We start from the raw sequence: 18,161 nt of genomic DNA, 5'->3' as shown, positions 1-18,161 counted from the left end.
GAATCTATTATACGTTTGCTTAACTATTCACTCAAACCAGTGTTGCCCAATCAGGGTTTAAAAAACTGAAACCCCAATTACTGTGGCAGAAAATGACTCTTAACTCTCAATGTTTGTAACATATTGAAACGCTAACACAGAGCTTTTGGGGCATCCTGACAAATCTAAGGTACATGATAAAACCATTAAGAACATGTCCCTCTTGCAACTCTACTTCCAACACTCACAACATGTGTATGCACGATACCCCCTTTGTCCAATTGTTGAGAATCAACACCACTGGAAGCAACAATCAGGAAATCATTGCATGGGCAATTCTACTCCGACTTCTTCCTAGTGTTAACAAAAAATAAAGATGTCACCTTATGGACTGAGTCCCTGACCCAGAGGATGGTATTTGTAACTACCTCATATAGATGTAAAAAGTAGACGAAAGATGTGATGCCTTTGCACTGATATTGTCACTGTTAAATAGACCACAGACAGCCAAAAGTGATTTGAGGTGGAAGTAGTGAGAATGCCCCTTGGAAACAATGGACTCAAATATAATTGCGGATGAGGAGGGCGTGGTCGTATTGCACATATAGGGTCACTATGATGGCCTCTTCCAACATTGTCCGATCAAGGGAACTGACTCAGAGCTAAATGACTTTATCAAGACTACAGACAGAAATCTTAGAACCGAGAGCCAAATACTCATGTTTGCCTCTGAAGCCTACACTGCCACCGCTGTGTTTACCTGAAGTCAGTTTCTTCATATGCACCTACTTGTCTCCTTTACAAACCTGTCATTAGGGAAAACAGATTTTTGACACACTAAATTATATATATATTACCATTTTCCTCAACATCCATACTTTTCTGAAGGGCTTTTCAGAGTGCACTTACGTGGGATGGAAATGAAAAATGCCTCTTCCTTCCAAATCTTTCGCTACGACTTCACTCCTCTCACCAAACTACCACTCCTCCCGGTTCCCATTGGTTCACTGTACCATTCTGCCCTATCCCCGTTTAAACCAGGCTAAGAGCTGACATGCTTAGTCCCAGCAGGGGACTGAGATGTACTCTCCCCATACCCCAGCCAGGGTATTTTCAATGGTCTCATCTGCATGTGAATAAACCCCTTATGGACAGCAAATAAGATGCATTTCTATTATTGAGAATCTCCTAGGCTGCCAATGGAATAAAGAAATCTGTCTTGCATATACAACCAGGATGTTTCTGAGGCAAGGACGGGAAGACTTTGTCCCAAGGGCTTTGGACATGGCAGGAGAGCCCAATCCCTGGAGAAAGATATGCTTCCTGGAGGGGTAGTGGAAGATAAGGTGACCACAAGAGGCTCAAACAGAACAATTGCAAGGATTGGGCAGTGTTGCGTTTTGTTGTACATTGGGTCGCTACCAATTGGAAATGGCTCAATGGCACTTAACCTTTCCTCTTCAGAGCCATCACGCATGCCCATACCACTGAAGTCCCTACGTGGTCCATGATTTAAAGACATCCGTTTTGACCTATTATTTCTCAACTCCCAAGAGATCCATCTTGTTTAAATTTGAATTTCAGTGTTACTAGGAGTACGTTTCCACAGCCAACAGGTTCTCCTGTGACAATCTCAATTCATGATCCGGTGACATTACATTTCATGTGTTGACACTATTCCTTCTTCCCTGGTTGGATGTTAATCTCGTTTCCTGCCCTTCTTCCTCAACTTTGCTATCTGGTCTCATGCGGATGATTTTAAGAGTCCAGTACTCCCACGTGATATTATGCATCAACCTGTTTACAGTAGAACCTGGACCTTGACGCTAATCCATTCTAGCATCGAAATGCAGTCGAGTTCCGAATAAAGTTTTCCCATAACTGAAAACTGACTAATCTGTTCTCGACCACCAACTTTTTACCCTAACTTTGCCTTTTTATATAAAACGTAACATAGAAATTTCAAAATATGTTCAGTTAAAAAATATAAGCAAGAAACACACTTAAAAAGTTTTTTTGAAAAAATTAAAAAATAAATTTAAAAATTAACTACAGTATGACCCATACCTTGAAGAGGACCTGGATCTGTGGAGAGATGTGGGGAGGAGGTGTGGAGAGAGTCCTTGTTTGGAAGGGAATTCCCTCTCCCATAAAATCTACTGACAGCTGCTTTTCAGCTTTTTGCCTTCTTTCACCAGGACCTGGCTAGCTTTCTCTAAAACAAAATCTGTCTAATGTGGCCTGCTATTGGCATTTCTTTAACTGTTTTCTAAGAAGGGTTTACTAAATTATCAACAATATCGATAACAGTTAACTAGCTCATGATTCTTTTCAAAAAACTTTCTTAGGACCCGTTTTATATCTAGAAACCGTACAAAAAGCCACAAAAACTAAGAAAATTATAGCAAAATGCTCAGAGCACAGCCACAAAAGGTTTAAGCAAGGCATACTAACAATGCTAACTATCAACCTTTCGGGTCAAAATCCAATTGTGTCAAGTACTGATGCGGTCAAGTACCAGGGTTCTACTGCAGCTGAAGGTTGACTTCCGGGAGTGACTTTCAGTAGTTTTACGGGTGGCCCACGACAATCATCTCAGGGCTCCTCTGATCACGGAAACCTTTTAGGGCAGTACATCTGGCCTTACGAGAAAAAACAAAAACAAACTATGTTCTAAAAATAAGGCCGTTCTTTCAAAATGAGGGTGAGGATGAAATGACTTCCATGAAAAGTGAGTCTTAGAAACTAAGCAGCAGTCAGTTCTACACCGTCCTACTGACTCAATGGCAATGGCTTTCCAAATGGCTTCACACATGCAATAACAACATAGAAATTAGTAGAGGTTTATTGCACATTACGTTTAACTTCAGTATCATTTCCTCTGTATTTTAATTTCAAAATGAAGGAAAAAATCCTATTACAGAGATTGGAGACATTAAAAGTCCTTGTTAGAAAAGGGTCATATTCAATTTTATGGGAACTTTATATTGGGGAGGAAATATATAGATCCTCTGCTCCACCAAAGTGTAGACTGAAGCAGTGTCAGTCATAGTTACACTCCAAGCCAGATAACCTAAGAGACACAGTACACATTTCCAGAAAACTGAAACTAGGCATATGCCTTAAAGCTCTCTAACTTATGGTAACTGGCTATATCAGAAGCACCGAGTACCATCTTTAAAAAGATAAGATTCCTGGGGTACCTTTCTCGATTTACAATATCAGAGCTAATTAGGCTAAGGCGAGAGCCAATACCCAGGCATCTCTAGTGTACAAGTTGTAAGAACCATGGTGGTAAAGATAACACCCAGTTAAATATTCACCAGAAGCACCATAACACAAACCATGAGATGAAACCTCTGATATCACTCATCTCTTTTGAGTTACATAGTTGAAATATTTCACACAAGAACTCAAATGTTTGAAGCTGGTTACTCACATTACAACCAAGTATGTCCTAAATTGATGTATTGCCTATTTCCAAACAATTCTGATCTCATGCATCAAGCAATATGGCTGAATACTGCTTCCGGACCATATTCAAAAGACTGCAAACATGTGGAACACCCAAAAATGGTGAAACAAAAATTATCTTGATACCAAGACACTATTCATACTAAGATTAATTGCTAGTTTTTGTGTGTGAATGCTGATCCTAAAAATCTGAAAGGATTACAATCCACATTAAAATCTAATCTTCAATATGTCCCTGGAATTGTGAAAACATGCCTGTAGGCATTAATTTTACAATCCCTAACAGAAATCTTGCAACTGGCATCAATCTAACCCCAAACTGCTTGAATGTCCAGACGCTACTGACTGCCATTCAACGCCCTAGAGCACAGCAACCCACATTGAATATGGTCAAGAGACTAAACTACACTCTCCTACAGAGTGTAAAGCCCAAGACAAGGGGCTTAGTTAACGCTATCTAATCAACTGGGTCTAAGGATCAGCAACACAAGACTGACTACCCTTCTGACCACATGTAACCAGAAAAATAGAGAAGATACTGGCTGGTCAAAGTGATAAATGCACACACACACAAACTACCTTTACAGACATTTCTCTGGACTTTATCCAATAATATAAAACAAGCTGCTTATAGGTAATAATCAGCAGCAATATAAAACAATTTAGTGATTTTTAGCTAAATATTTGAATCTTAGAAGCCTTTAAGAGGTTCCTAACAAACACTATGCCAAAAATATGTAATTTTTTAAAGTCAGATTACTGACATCCAGGACAAGCAACTCCTACATATCGTTATTATTTCTAACCAAGGGTTGAGAATTCACTTAGACAAATAGCTTTTTTTTTTCTTTCTGAGTCCCCCAAGGGGGTGCACCGTTCCTGGAAGTACTGCAATACCAGGTTGATGCGTGGAGTGGACGGAGGAAGCTCCTATTCCATCTCCCTGCTCCAAAATTCCATTTAATATATTGTCCTCGGATAGAGGACATATCAGATGTTAAACTGATAAGAACAGATACTCCACTTGATCTGAGCCAAAAGGCCAAGAAGCGATAGACAAATAGCTTTACAACCTAACTAAAAATAGGAAAGCTTATAAATTTTCAAAATTGTTCTTTCCAGATATGGACAGCTCTTGATCTTTGACAGTACAACTTAGCATAATTTTGGCATTCCTTAGTGGTAGTTTTATAATTCACTGAAAACTCTCCAAAACCTAAGCATCATATTTGAGCATTTTTCTCATTCTGAAATCTTAACCCTAAATGGTCGAATTGAAATGCCAGTAGAAATAAAGCAATCTGTAGACAACATATATAATTATGTGACAAGAAGCTGACATAAAAATGTAAACACCAGGGACTGAAAAACACTTCCGAGCAGTATAAAAGTGAACACACTAATTCCAGCGTGGAAATCTCCAGGAAAACAGGGTTACTGAGAGTTGAGGTAACTGAAGCCAGCTCACATGTGTCTTGATTCCTGACGTCAATACTAGATCTGCACTTTTATTGCAGTAACAATTGTTATATTGGGACCTACACACATATACAGAATATACTTAAATTCATATAGAACAATATTTACATTAAGTTACACTTTAGAAATCAGAAAATGAAGTACAGCTTAAGTTTTACAGCGGAGAAAAGCACAAAAAGCAAAACAGAGTTAACAGTGAGAGCAGGGAGGATTATCTGTTCTTGAAACACAAATTTCTTCATTTTTGTCGGAAAACTACATCTTCTTAATCTGCTTGTCCAAATCATTAAAGTATGGATGATTCAGTGCCACTTTCCCAGAAATGCGTTTGGCAGGGTCATAGACTAACATTTTCTATGGAAATGAAGAGAAAAAGAAATATGGTTTTTATTTATCTAGGAAATGAACCATTGAAACCATTTACCTCATCTACCAATAAGCAGGAAGCTTAAATTTTAATGTAAATGTACCGAATGGGCATTTCCGTTGGCTCCATACGAATCCACACATGGCGCCAGCTAGCTCTAGCCTCCTACTTCTCAATAACGTTTTGTTAGGGATTATGGTTAAGACATGCAATGAGAGATCATGAAAACCAAGATTTAAATTTAAGATAACTAGTAATTATATTTATTTGACAATTAAATGGTCATCCTAAATTATTGACAACATTCTTAAAATAGTGGCATTAGTGGTTTCTAATATAGCTTTCCCTGCAAGTTCCACATTTAAAAGAGGAGACATGATATAAACACAGCCCAAAACGAGACACTAAATTACGGTTAAAGAAACCTAGTCTGATTAATTTACATATCTAAGAAAACAGTAAAGTTCACTTTATTTAAAAAGTCTAACTGGCAGACTAGAAATACCTGTGTACTTTTACTAAGAAGTCAACATGGAACCTGACACATTATCATATTATGGCTACAGGCATCTATTGGCCAAACATTCTATAATTTACTAACACAGCCCCAGCATCAAAGAACTAAACAAGCAAGTCAACAGTGACTAGGGTTCAGATACTGATTTACAGTACTGCTTTTGTTTCTTTCTAATTGAAGTGAGTCTTTGTGTCCAAGAAATATATGTCCTTAGAGGCAGACTGAGTCCAGAATATGGAAGGGACTTTGAATCAAATCAGCATTGATCACGTAAAACAAAATTCCTTCGGCAAGACTAGGACAATCATATTTTGCTTTCTCTTTAAAGAGAAGGATTTTTAAGCATCAGTTTTATTCTTTCTGATATGGACACTAAGCATTAAATAAGAAATGGCACTCATGCAATAAAAAGTTTTAAAAACTCACATGGATCAAGCAACAGAAAAGAAGCCATGTCAACATTAAATACAGGGTTTAGTAGTTAAGAGACTACAAATGCCACCAACAAAAATTTGAAAGCTGAAAACGGTAGTAAAACTCAGCAACTTAGTCCGTATAAAAGCTTTTCCTCACCGAGAGCAAATCCAAGCCATTTTCATCCAGGTTTTTTACATGGGTCGCCAGGCTTCCTGGTTTCCATTTAGGAAAGGTGTTCTTATAGTCCTGCAAAGATTCCACTTCAGGCCACACTTCATTATTGGGAGTACCCAAAGCTCTGAAACCCACAACAAAACAAAGAATTATTAAAGCATAAATATAAGCTCATACACACACACACACACACACACACACACACATTTCCATTATTTCTCAACTTAAAATTATTAAACCATAAGATAAAACACCAAAATTACCTGAAAATCCTGAAGAGTTGATCTATTTCGGAATCCCCATGAAAAAGTGGTTTCTTGGTTGCTAGTTCCGCAAATATGGTGCCAATACTCCAAATGTCCACTGGAGTCGAATAGCGAGCTGACCCCAACAGGACCTCCGGAGATCTGTACCAGAGAGTCACCACCTACCGGGAAACATGTTTTTACATGGAATAAATACAGTGCATTAAATAAGCTAAATATTCTATTCACACGGATGGTCTTCAGCTAACTATACACAAAATATAAAAGAAAAAGATTTCATTTACCAAGGCCAGCTATTAGAGGGAGCTGGTAAAATCATACCAAATCATGAAAACAAAAGGAACAGAGCATGAGAAAGCCTCATCTTTTCACATCATTGAATATGGATTTGGTGTTGACATCAAAAGACAGGTATAGATTACAAGCTAAAAGGATATCCAGAAACAGACCGGTTTACTACTAGTCCAGAACTAATCATTTAGTAAATAAAATATTTCATCATGGCTGAAAACATCACTTCAAACATTGAACAAGAGGTTTCTTTTATTTTAACCAATGGGAACCAAATAATCTTTATTTAGGTCATAGGTCCCAATTTTATTTGGCCTACCCCGCCCTTCCCGCTACAATTAAAAACCTTTGTAGGGTAGCCCCATAATCTAGCTTAGTGTAGATATCTACTTTTGCAGCTCCCTGGATCATTCCAGGACTGCCTTGGGCGGGAGGGGAGGGGTGTTTCAACAACATACTTACTTTGGACAACACTGATTTAGAGCAATGGAAGGGAAGATAAAAAGAGAGATAGAAAAAAGCAAAGCTATCTAATCAGATGAGCTGTTATGTTTTTCATCAGGGAACAATCTTCGGAAGACATTTTTCCAATAAGCTTGTACGTATTTAACATTCCCTTCCCCCTGAAGATACCAAACGAAAAGCCAAGTCATTCATATCACTGATAACATGTTTGGTAGCTTCTGAATGTATCCCTTGAATCCCCGAACAGTACCCTTTGAGCAACAAAATGTCCTTTAACCTATCTTTTTTCAGTGTCTTTTTTCAGTGCACTGTCTTTTTTCAGTGAACTTCTAATAATAAATAAACTGTACATTACTAAGAAACAAAATTTTAACATAATTAAATGGAACAGGGATTGAAATAGAGGTGTAACTACCACCAACAAGCAGACTTTTAGAGAAAAGTTTGCTCTGCGTACATCGTTTCTCCAACACCACATACTCACAAGGCTGACACATGACAACAGTTAAAGGTCCTAGTTCATAACTTCACATTACATGCAATGGAGAGTGAATTTGGAGCCGAGAGATAATAAATTAATACTGACTCTGTAGGGCAGGGAGGGACTGCCCATGTGGGGTTTCCAAAATTGTAACTCTTGATGGGAGGAGAAAGCCTCCCACTGTTGACCCCAACCCTACGGAAGCAGCCCAACGTGTTGCTACCACTATGCCACCAGGCTCCTAAATGAACACTAGCAACAGGAGAATCTGGATAATTACGGCCTTGGCTTACAGAATATAGAAAGTAACACAATAACCACACACTCACACTCCGCCTCTACTTACTTCATGCGTGTATACTCTAATAGGTATTCCGAATGCTCTGGCAAGTCCAAAATCAGCCAGTTTAATTGTGCCTTTGTCATCAATCAATAGATTCTGTGGTTTCAAGTCTCGGTGCAGAACTCTTCTAGAGTGACAAAACACAATTCCTTGTAGGATTTGGTACAAATAACTCTGGAAAAACACAAAATATAAATGAGAAACAATCACATGTTCCTAAATAATCTTTATGAGCTTGTTTTAAGGCCATTAGAAAGCATAATACAGGAAATCATTTACTCTCCAAAAATGTTCTCAGGCCTTTGGAGGTTAATAGGAAGCATCAGAAGGTATGAAGTCCATTGGGATGGACATAGTCACATGAATCCATGCAGTCTTATGTGGTCCCTCCTCTAACTTATTTTTTATGATTTGTTTTAAATCACTAGTTTTCTGTATAGAAAGCTCCTGGAACTTTGTTCTAGATTCACCTGTCAACCCCATTTCTACTTTGCATAACAAGAAAAAAACACCAAAATTCTTTTGCTACTGAATCAATTCTAACACGTGGTAATCACAGTGCTAGAACAGAACTGCGCCACTCGGTTCTCTTGGCTGCACTCGTGACTAGCAGACTGCCAGACCTCATCACGGTACTGCTGTGGGGGTTGGAAGAGCCAACCTTCAGGACAGCTGTACACTGATCCTTTCCACTTCCATCTTTACTTACACATCAATTTTCTCTCTGGGAACACTGGTCAGATTTCAAAAGAAATGGCATGTAGTTATTACAATGAATTCAATCATCATAAAGTACTATTAACAAATCAGAAGTAAATCTTGTGTAAGACCTTTGTCACTAAGGTGTTTGACATTTGGAGTAAATATTGTTATTGAGCATACATAGTAACAGCATTGGCATAATACACAAAACCAACCAGTTGGAACTGACTGGTCATTTGGGGAGGGGCAGGGATCAAAGCAACACAAATGTTACCAAGAGGCACTACTCTTCCTGGTACTTAAGTGAAAAACTCTCCAATAATAAAAACAGGTTCACCAAGCCAGCCCACGGTTGTGGGGTCCATTGCAATTCTTAGCAAACCATTAGGGCTGATATTTGCCCCCAGGGTTTCTAAGACTGTGGTCATGACCGAGGCAGACTGCCACCTTTCTCCACACAGCACCTGGAGGCCTTGAATGGCCAACCATGTGGTAGGCAGTCGCATGCTTTAACCAATGCACCATCGGAATTCCTTACTAAAATGAGTAACTGCCAGTAACCTTATCACTGGAATACCTGTTTGGGGGAAAAATGAACTATTCTGCTCTGCATTCTCCTAACATATATCCCCACAAATTACAGATTACATGTAGTTGATCCAGTTGCCTCTTTAACTTCACAAAGGGACAAATTACTAATGAAACAAGGTACTGGTTTTACCTTGACGAGTGAAGACTCCATGAACTGACCAGGAGGGATAGAGTCCAAATATTTCTTGAGGTCCATGGAAAGGAACTCAAAGATGAGATATAATCTGGAATCCTGCATAAGCACATCTTGAAGACTAAAGAATAAGACAATTATGAGAAAAAAATCTAGTAAATACATATTAATGTCTCTTCCACAAAATAAAATTCTTCTCTAAATTCACTGTGGCTAGCCATAACAAACTCTCTATGTAGCAGTGCATTTTAGGAAAGTTTTCCCTAATTCAAAGGGGCTTCAAAAAAAAAACCATTTAAAAAGTCCATTTTCTTTAATTCCATTATGTCCAAAAACCTTTTGGCTTCACTTCGTAGATAAAACCTTAGAAGTAACCAATAGGATGGATTTAAAATGAAACCTGAGGTTTCATACAGGAGCCATCCACCTGTAATCTACATTACAAAGGAACATATCTAAGCTGTTCCCCTGCAATAACTATAGAAACAGCGCTGTCTCGGTTGTCAAGCAGCTCAAGCTTGCACTTTCCACTACGCAAAGCGCAAAGCTCAAAAAATCCTGCTCGGTGTTTGTAACTTTGCCCCGTAATCAAACTGAAAACCCTTTTTGTTACTGACAGGTGAGCCGCATCCCACCACACATCCCGCACTTCAGTCCAAGCCCTGGTCTCCTCAGACAACACATGTACATGTTGTGTGTTAAACCACTTAATTTATGTAGAATATGGTAACCATGGCTCCATAGAAATTTAGCGATACCAGCAGTAAAGCTGAAAGGGAAATTGTGAGAACCACCGTACAGTGAAATCATTGTGAAACTGGAGTCAGCAGTTGCTTGTCTGATTTGCCAGCAGAATACATGGCTAAGTCTACATTATCAACATTTGGGGGGGGGGGGGCGCGGAATAATTAAACTAATGTAATGCAAAGTTTGAAACCATTAAGCATGAAACAAAACGCAGACCATGGAAGAGGTTGAAAAGTTACTGTTAATTTGGGAAAATCCAAACAACTAGATGGTAATAGAGTATCGGAGCCGTGACACGTGAAGGCTAAACGTCTCCATGACTTAATGAAAAGCATTGTCGGAGCAAGTGCTGAGCATCCCGAAATGTCCAAAGCCAGTCGTGGCTCGTTTGAAAACTCCAACAAGAGAACAGGCAAGCACATGGGGAAGAGGCAGTGCAAATACCGATCAAGCCAATAAAGGAGTGGTCAGTTTACTGAATTCAAGGAGACTGAGGGTTTTGCTCCCCGATACGTGTTCAACTGTGACAAAATTGCACTTTTGGGGTAGTAAATGACCCATAGGACCTTTATTACTAAAGAGGAAAAAGCATTGCCAAGCCTCTATGCTATCACTCTGATGTGTGGGAATGCTAAAGTGAAGCCCATGGTAGTGTACCATTCCAAAAACTTTAAACAGAACATAATAAAATTAAGTTATTTTATTTACTGTATTGTGTTCAGATATCACACATCAAGTTGATCGTGATTCACAATAATTCTTTCTATATAGGATTTCTGAAGTTATAACTATTCAGAGCTAATAGCTTAATTTTACTTCAAGAGAAGTAGCTGATGGGTTTGAACTATCAACGATGTGACTACCAGCCCTGAGCTTAAGGAACAGCCCAACAGGGACTTCTTCCTACATACATGTCTTAGAACTGTAGGAAGGAGTATTCAGGAGAATGGAGCTTTCGGACGAGGAGAGATCATGACTATAACCTCTTCTCTTTCATCCATTCTCAACTAAACAATGGATTCTATCCACTTATCCAAATTACACCAGAAACGAAGCAAATCTAAGAAATTCCACGCTGAAACCTCCATTTGAAATGGCACACAGAACATGTCTTCAGTTCACACACTGTGGCATACCTTACTATATTGGGATGACGGAGTTCTTTTAACAGAGAAATTTCTCGAATTGCAGTACTTGGAACCCCTTCTTCTTCACTCTCTAGCCGGATTTTCTTCATAGCTACAATTTGACCTGTAGTTTTGTGTCTCCCCTTATACACAACTCCGTAGGTACCTGTAAGACAGAAGCCTGCTGTGTGAGACCCACAAAACTGAAACAAAATATTCTAAATATGTTTGAATTACTTATTAGAAATGTTTGTTGTTGCCATTTGAAAAGTATTCAAGCATAATTATAACATCATTTCTTCAAGAGCAAAATTGAAAATAATTGCAACCTCTCACAAATACATGTTACCACACATTAACACCCCAGCATAGTTCAGAGAAAACAGATCCTCTACAATTTGGTATTGTCTTCTATCAGCTACTCTACCCAATAAAATGCAAAGTAAACACTGAGTCCAGAAAGTACTGCCACTGTGAAACTTCCAGAAAATTCTAGTGCTATGCTTTGTAAAGCTTTTATATATATCTCAGAAAGATCAGCTCTTTATCCAGAAAAGAATGAAAAGTTAAAGACCAGGCTTTCTGTGAAATAATTGAAGCTAAAAAAGTTCACATCCTTTATTACATAGTGGGTGAGCCACAGGAAGTTCAATGGCCTGATTAAATGGGCTTCAGACCCTGAACAGAAAGGTCAACATCAGCAATCTTATGGTAGGGGCGTGGCTGCAAGGTTAGATCAAACATGGGACTTGGAGAAGGGCTCTTTATCCCGGGGCGTGGCCCTGGCTTCCTCAACTGAAGTGCTGCTAAATCCCAGCCCTTGGTTTCTCTGGAACCCAACAATTGCAAAAGTGGGAGAGTGCAACCGAGGACGGCCTACAGCTTTTCTCGAGAAAAACTCAGACCTTAATATACTGGCCTGCTGAGAATATTAAAGACTATTTGAACATTCACCAAATGTTTTATAATCTTTGTTGTATTTAATGTTCTTTTGAAAAGGAAAAACTACATAACAGGGTTATAAAATGGCTGCCTAAAATACTGGCTTCACTGTGCCAGATGTTGTTGGTGGAGGCTGTGTTGGCTCTGACTCAAGAGGAGAGATAACCTCGTTTATCAGCAGAGAGCACTGCCAAGTCTGGTGCCATCTTCATGACTGTTGCTGTGTTTGAGGCCCATCCACCTGCAGAAACACTAACCCTTTTTCACGACCCTCCAACACGATCCAGCCTTTCCTCGTCTTCCTGGTGGTTTGTCCAAAGCAAGCGAGCCTCACTGGCCACACTTCTAATGAACAGTCTGCTGGTGACTTCGCCAACACCGCAATGTTCCCGTTTTTCACGGCCCAGTTTCCAAATGGGTATAGGGCAACCAAAAAGACGCAGCTTCAGTCCGGCCCACCCTATTCCTCATAGTAACATCTTTGCGTAGAAACCCTTTAAAGAGGTCTTTTGTGCAACACAATGCATCGTGGACACCAACTGTTGCTTCAAAGTCGAACAAAATAATTGGCAGTTTCTATTTTTCCTCTATTGATCATGATGCTGTGTAGCACTTCAGCTGTGAGAATCATTTTCACACTCAAGTGTCTTCTATAGGAAATCAGTTAAAGGGCTTCAAGTGGACTTCATTTTTGGCAAGTGAAGCTTTCATCTGCATAATGCAGGTTGTGAATGAGCATAGCTCCCATCCTGAAGCCATGTTTCTCACATACACATGGATTGTTCTGTTCAGTGTGAAAACTGAATGAGGTTAAAGAATCCACTACACAGGTCTTCCAATTTTGAATGATGATGCAGCAGTCCCTGTTGCTATCTTTTAATTCTGCAGCAAAATTAGCTTAGGATGAGTTTAAGAAGTATTTAAGTATATCTGGGTTTTTTGTCAAAGGACTACTTGCCATCCTTTCGGTTCTGACTCACAGCAAGCCCACATAAGGTTTCTGAGACACTGTCTTCATGGAAGCATTTAGTTCATCTTTCTACTATGAAGCAGCTGGGGCCTCGGACTGTCAACCTTGCGGTTAGCAGCCCAAAGCCTAACCAAAGCACCACCAGGGCATCTTAAATACAAGAAAAAATATATGAAATGAACATATAATGGATCCCACCACACACAAGCCATCACCGTTAGTTTCAAAATACCATTAACTAAGTTTACTATTAAGAGAACTTAAGATTTTGTGAGAGGGGCCATTAGGAGCCACAAATGTTACAATGATTTTAATTCTCCAGACATGAATATTTGTTACATCTAATTCATTAGGTAGCAAACAGTTTTTAGATATTAGTACTAGGGGATACCTTAGAGGTTGAACTCACCTTCCCCAATTTTCTCTATTTTGATATAATCTTCCATGGTTACTCAATACTTATTGCAGATCCTAAAATGAGGGGAAAAACAAAACTGGTTTGACTACACACTACTAACTCAATTTCTAATGTGTGTGCTGCTGAAAGGAGCACACTACCACTAATTCAACAGGTGGTTTTAAGTAACTATAAGCAAAATCTTAGCTGTGTGAATACAGTTCATAATAAGTATTCTACATACATTACTGTATTCATATGTATTTTATACTGATGGCATACTGATGGTTCAATAATTGTATTAGATACATAATATTCACATATATTATTATGAAATACATAATATATACAATAAATACATAATATTCACATGGGAGGTATTAACAAAAATAAGGACACTTGCAATAACATTGTCCCAGCCTCTTTGAATCTTATAAACTGAATATTGCACACTAGCATTGAGCTTCTCCTTAAATCAACTTTCAAATCAAGACACCAACAAAAGTCCATCGCTCCAAACAACCAAAAAATGGGCAAGTGAGCAGGGTACCTAGGTCAGTCATACCAATATAGTAGCAAATAGTACTGTTTGTATGCTGATTTTTCTGAAGATGTTAATTAAAAAGAAAAAAATTGCAAATGACATGTGTAAGAAGCTGAAAAACTGCTGACTGCTCATCCATTGGTGTATGCCTAAAACACCAAAACGATGTAGAGTTACTCATGTGGCAGTTTTAAGGTTGCTTTTTCATTTTTAGCAGTCACATACACAAGCATGCTTAACTATCACGTCTTTCCGGGTATTACTTGCAAACATAGGTACTATCACTGAGCATCCTAAGAAAGGAGGAAAAGTACAAACCCACATATAAACATCTAATCATGCCCAGTACAGCATCAAGAACCAAGTGAAAAAGTAGTGAGCAAAACACCCCAACCCCCACCCCCCAAACAAAAACTTCTGTTGACAAAACAGAACTTCTATAACTTTATCTCTGTATCCAGAGACAGAGCTTAAACCAAAAAACACCCTCAAGCCTTCTAAAAGGAAATAGTTCAGACCAACTAGTAAAGAATGGCTGCCTTAGGCACTGGCCTCTTTCAAAGAACCATCTAAAGGGAATAAGATTGCCAACAGCAACTCAAAAATAACCACATAGCCCTTAGGGGAGTTTAATGGAGGGACTAAAAGGAGTGGAAATAGTTGCACAAGTGATGAGCTGAACTTGCACAGCAGTCAAACTGGTGCATGTTATGCTGTGTATATCCAACAAAATATTTTTTAAAGGGGGTAGAGACACTGATTTGCTGACACCAGACCCTCAAAACTTTCTCTGCAGTTGACCAATGAAGGAAACCGCAAAGTCCAAAATAATTACCTGGCAAAAAAACATAGCCTACTGATGACAAAATCATGAAAGGACCCAGACTAGCAGGCCCTATTTTTAGTACCCATCTTTGTACCAAAACCAAAACCACTGCCATCGAGTCAATGCTGACTCACAGGGACTGCACAGGCCGGATTTTGGGTTTCTAGGATTGGAAATCTTTATGGGAAGAGAACCCCATAGTTTTCATCCCACTAACGGCTGACCCCTGCCTGCTACCTCCATGGAGGGGTGCGGTGAGCACCAAAACAAAGTGGCAGTGATTAAATAATTTTATGGAACCAAAGCTGCGCTGGGTGTGGATTTCCAATTTTATAAAATGTCCGTGGAGAACTTAGGACAACTGTGGGTTTTTTTCCTGAATAACTACATTTCATATGCCTGATGCACAATACAATTGCTTATTTCTCCCTCTGAATCACTATCTAAAAGGTCCATTTCAAAGCTGGATTCCACTCTCCAGTTGTACCCATTTGGAGCAAAACATGCTCTAGAATGCGTCTGGAATATACTCAGGCTCGGCAGTATTATTAGGTGTATTCTGTTGAAGACATTCTGGGGGAGCTCAGTCTTCCAGTGCAGAGACCCTCAGACTAGGAAGCAGAACATGAGACAAAGCTTGATTAAAGGCCTTGACATTCGTATTAAAAGAACACGTTTCGATCCCCCGGAAGCTTTGCACGTTACGCCAATCCCGTGGTACGTAACTACAAACATTGTTCTTTTTAAAGCGTGGGTTGGGGAGGGGAGAGGGCGCTCTGTTGTCTTGGAGCTCAGGGCACGCATGGCCTAAGTTACACAAGTTCATCGGTCAGTTTCTGGGGGCCGACCGGCCGGTTTGGGGGTCTGGCATCGGTCCCCAGGCAGGAGAGGGCTCTCTACCCACCTTGAAACCCTAGTGAACAGCAGTCAGGCCTGGGCCGCGGGGTCGAGGCCGTAGCCCAGCAGCTCCTCGAACAATGCTGATGCTGCTGGCACCCCTGTCCGCACGGTGACCGGAAACCTCCTCAGTTAAGTAGGTGGCCTCTGCCCAAAAGAGCCGCCTCTGACCGCGACCCCGACCCCGACCCCGGACTGCCACTCCGAAGCCAGAGGGGCCCCGGCACTCCGCGGAGTGGGTCACCGCGGCCGGGGCGCCCCCTAAGTCGGGCGCGGCCGCCACATACTCGTCTAGGCCCGGGGTCCCGGGGTCCCGGGGTCCCGGGGTCCTGAGGTTCCGGCCCTGGCCTCCCTCGTGAAGCCCAGCAGCGCTCCCCAAACACCACGGCATTCCTCAATCCCCCACCCGCAGCCCCGCCGAAAGGACCCCGTGGGCACGACCCTGTGCCCTGCGACTCTACCCGGCTTACCCGGCGGCGGTACGGGCGACGGCGGCCGCGGCGGCAGTGGCTACCACCTCCCGGTCGCTTTCTCCCCTGTCTCCACCAGCCAGGCTTGAAACTGAGTGAACGCAGTTTCAAAGTCACCGCGCTAAAGGGCCTCGGATCCACCAATCAGATAGCCCGTAGACTTTCAAAGGAGCCAATCAGAGGCCAGTGACGCTTACGCCTGCGTTCCTGGGTGACTAGAGCGCGAAAGAAAGAGGAAAGGGCGGCTGGAGAAAAAGCAGGAGGGCGGGCGCCAGTTGAGTCTGCAACGCAAGCGCCGTCCTTCAGTCTACGGAGCGTCGTCCTATTGGTTCTCGTCATCGAGAAGCTGCTGTTCGCCAAGGGGTTCTTCTCGCTCCCTTTATTGGTACAATTAATATTATTGCTTCCCACAAAAATGATACCTCAAGATTCCATTCCTTCTCATACTAATACTTAAAGTTAATGTATATTTATGTTTTTCTAAGTGATAAGCTTGCAGGCTGAGCCCAACAATTTCTCCAAAATAGTTACCATCAGAAGGAAATAATGGAAAACTGAGTCTCAACAATCTAAAGAAATTACCTTATTGTGTTATAAATTACCTTTTGGTGTTAGACATGATAAAGAAATTACTTCTTAACGTGATAAAGAAATTACTTTCTCAACGTGATAAAGAAATTACTTGACTGTTAAAAGCTTTTTAAAAGGTTTTAATGTTTTCATATAAGAATTTTAAATATACTTTAAATCAAAATGCAAACTCCCTGCTGTCAGGCCAAGGCTGACTCAGAAATCCCTGTGAGTTTCTCTTTCTCCCGTGGGCCTGCTGCATAACTATGACACCAGGGCTCATTGAAAGCACAAAAATGAACAGTTCTGTGAGGGAAACTGAAAACTGAAAAAAAAAAAATCCTTACTGCTAACGAGTTGATTCCAACTCATAGCCACCCCATAGGTCAGGGTAAAACTGCCCTTATGGGTTTCCGAGAGTGTCACACTTTACACGAGTAGAAAAACCTCATCTTTCTCCTGCAGAGCGGCTGGTGGTTTCGAACTACATACCTTGCAGTTAGCAGCCCAACAGGTAACCACAATGCCACCAGGGCTCCATGAGGAGAAATAAAAGAGATCTAAACAATACTTTATATAATCTTGTGTCCAAAACTCACTGTCCTCCATCAAGCCTTGGAGAAATTTCTGCACTCACACATCATTCTTAGGCCTTTTACGAAGCTTAGTACTGTAAAACTAGGGGTGATGGAATCCTTCGGTAAGGACTTTTCTTTGCATTGATAAGAAGCAGACATAGAGCAAAGAGTGACTTCCATGGCATAAATATGTATTAGAAGGCTTTGATCATAATAAAGAATGGAACCAGGACAATACCATTATATTTAATACCTTGACACACACCTAAGAAGGAGCAGGGTCTGTCATCTGTTCCCATCTCTCTACTCAAAAAACAAAACAAAAACACATATATAATCTTTCTCCAGCAGAGGGCTAGTGGATTTGAACCACTGATGTTCCGTTAGCAGTCCAACAACCTAACCAACAGTGCC

The 18,161-nt window shown here is 40.4% G+C and overlaps 1 protein-coding gene and 1 non-coding gene across 2 annotated transcripts; both read right to left on the bottom strand.

Moving 5' to 3' along the window:
* Window positions 1-4,316: 4,316 nt before the first annotated feature.
* Window positions 4,317-4,507, bottom strand: LOC115870057. Its single transcript, XR_004046525.1, has one exon. It is a non-coding gene; the product is annotated as a U2 spliceosomal RNA (small nuclear RNA).
* Window positions 4,478-16,655, bottom strand: CDK1 (cyclin dependent kinase 1). The gene is made up of 8 exons (XM_045291535.1): window positions 16,600-16,655; window positions 13,875-13,936; window positions 11,563-11,719; window positions 9,677-9,800; window positions 8,257-8,427; window positions 6,671-6,834; window positions 6,390-6,531; window positions 4,478-5,286 (listed from the first exon to the last, which is right to left on the bottom strand). Exons 2-8 carry the CDS (start codon window positions 13,909-13,911, stop codon window positions 5,188-5,190), a joined length of 894 nt encoding a protein of 297 aa, XP_045147470.1. The 5' UTR covers window positions 13,912-13,936; window positions 16,600-16,655; the 3' UTR covers window positions 4,478-5,187.
* Window positions 16,656-18,161: the final 1,506 nt, after the last annotated feature.

Source organism: Echinops telfairi, unplaced genomic scaffold, assembly GCF_000313985.2.
Source record: "Echinops telfairi isolate 266 unplaced genomic scaffold, ASM31398v2 ScPeMD7_70;HRSCAF=299, whole genome shotgun sequence".
NCBI lineage: Eukaryota > Metazoa > Chordata > Mammalia > Afrosoricida > Tenrecidae > Echinops > Echinops telfairi.
Note: the sequence above shows the minus strand (reverse complement) of the source record. Positions and strands in the feature narration are given on the sequence as shown.

Coding starts and splice junctions, on each gene's coding strand:
- CDK1 (XM_045291535.1), bottom strand. CDS start 13,911: ATGGAAGATTATATCAAAATAGAGAAAATTGGGGAAG. Junction 11,720..13,874: donor AATAGAGAAAATTGGGGAAG/GTGAGTTCAACC, acceptor TCTGTCTTACAG/GTACCTACGGAGTTGTGTAT. Junction 6,532..6,670: donor CAACTCTTCAGGATTTTCAG/GTAATTTTGGTG, acceptor TGTGGGTTTCAG/AGCTTTGGGTACTCCCAATA.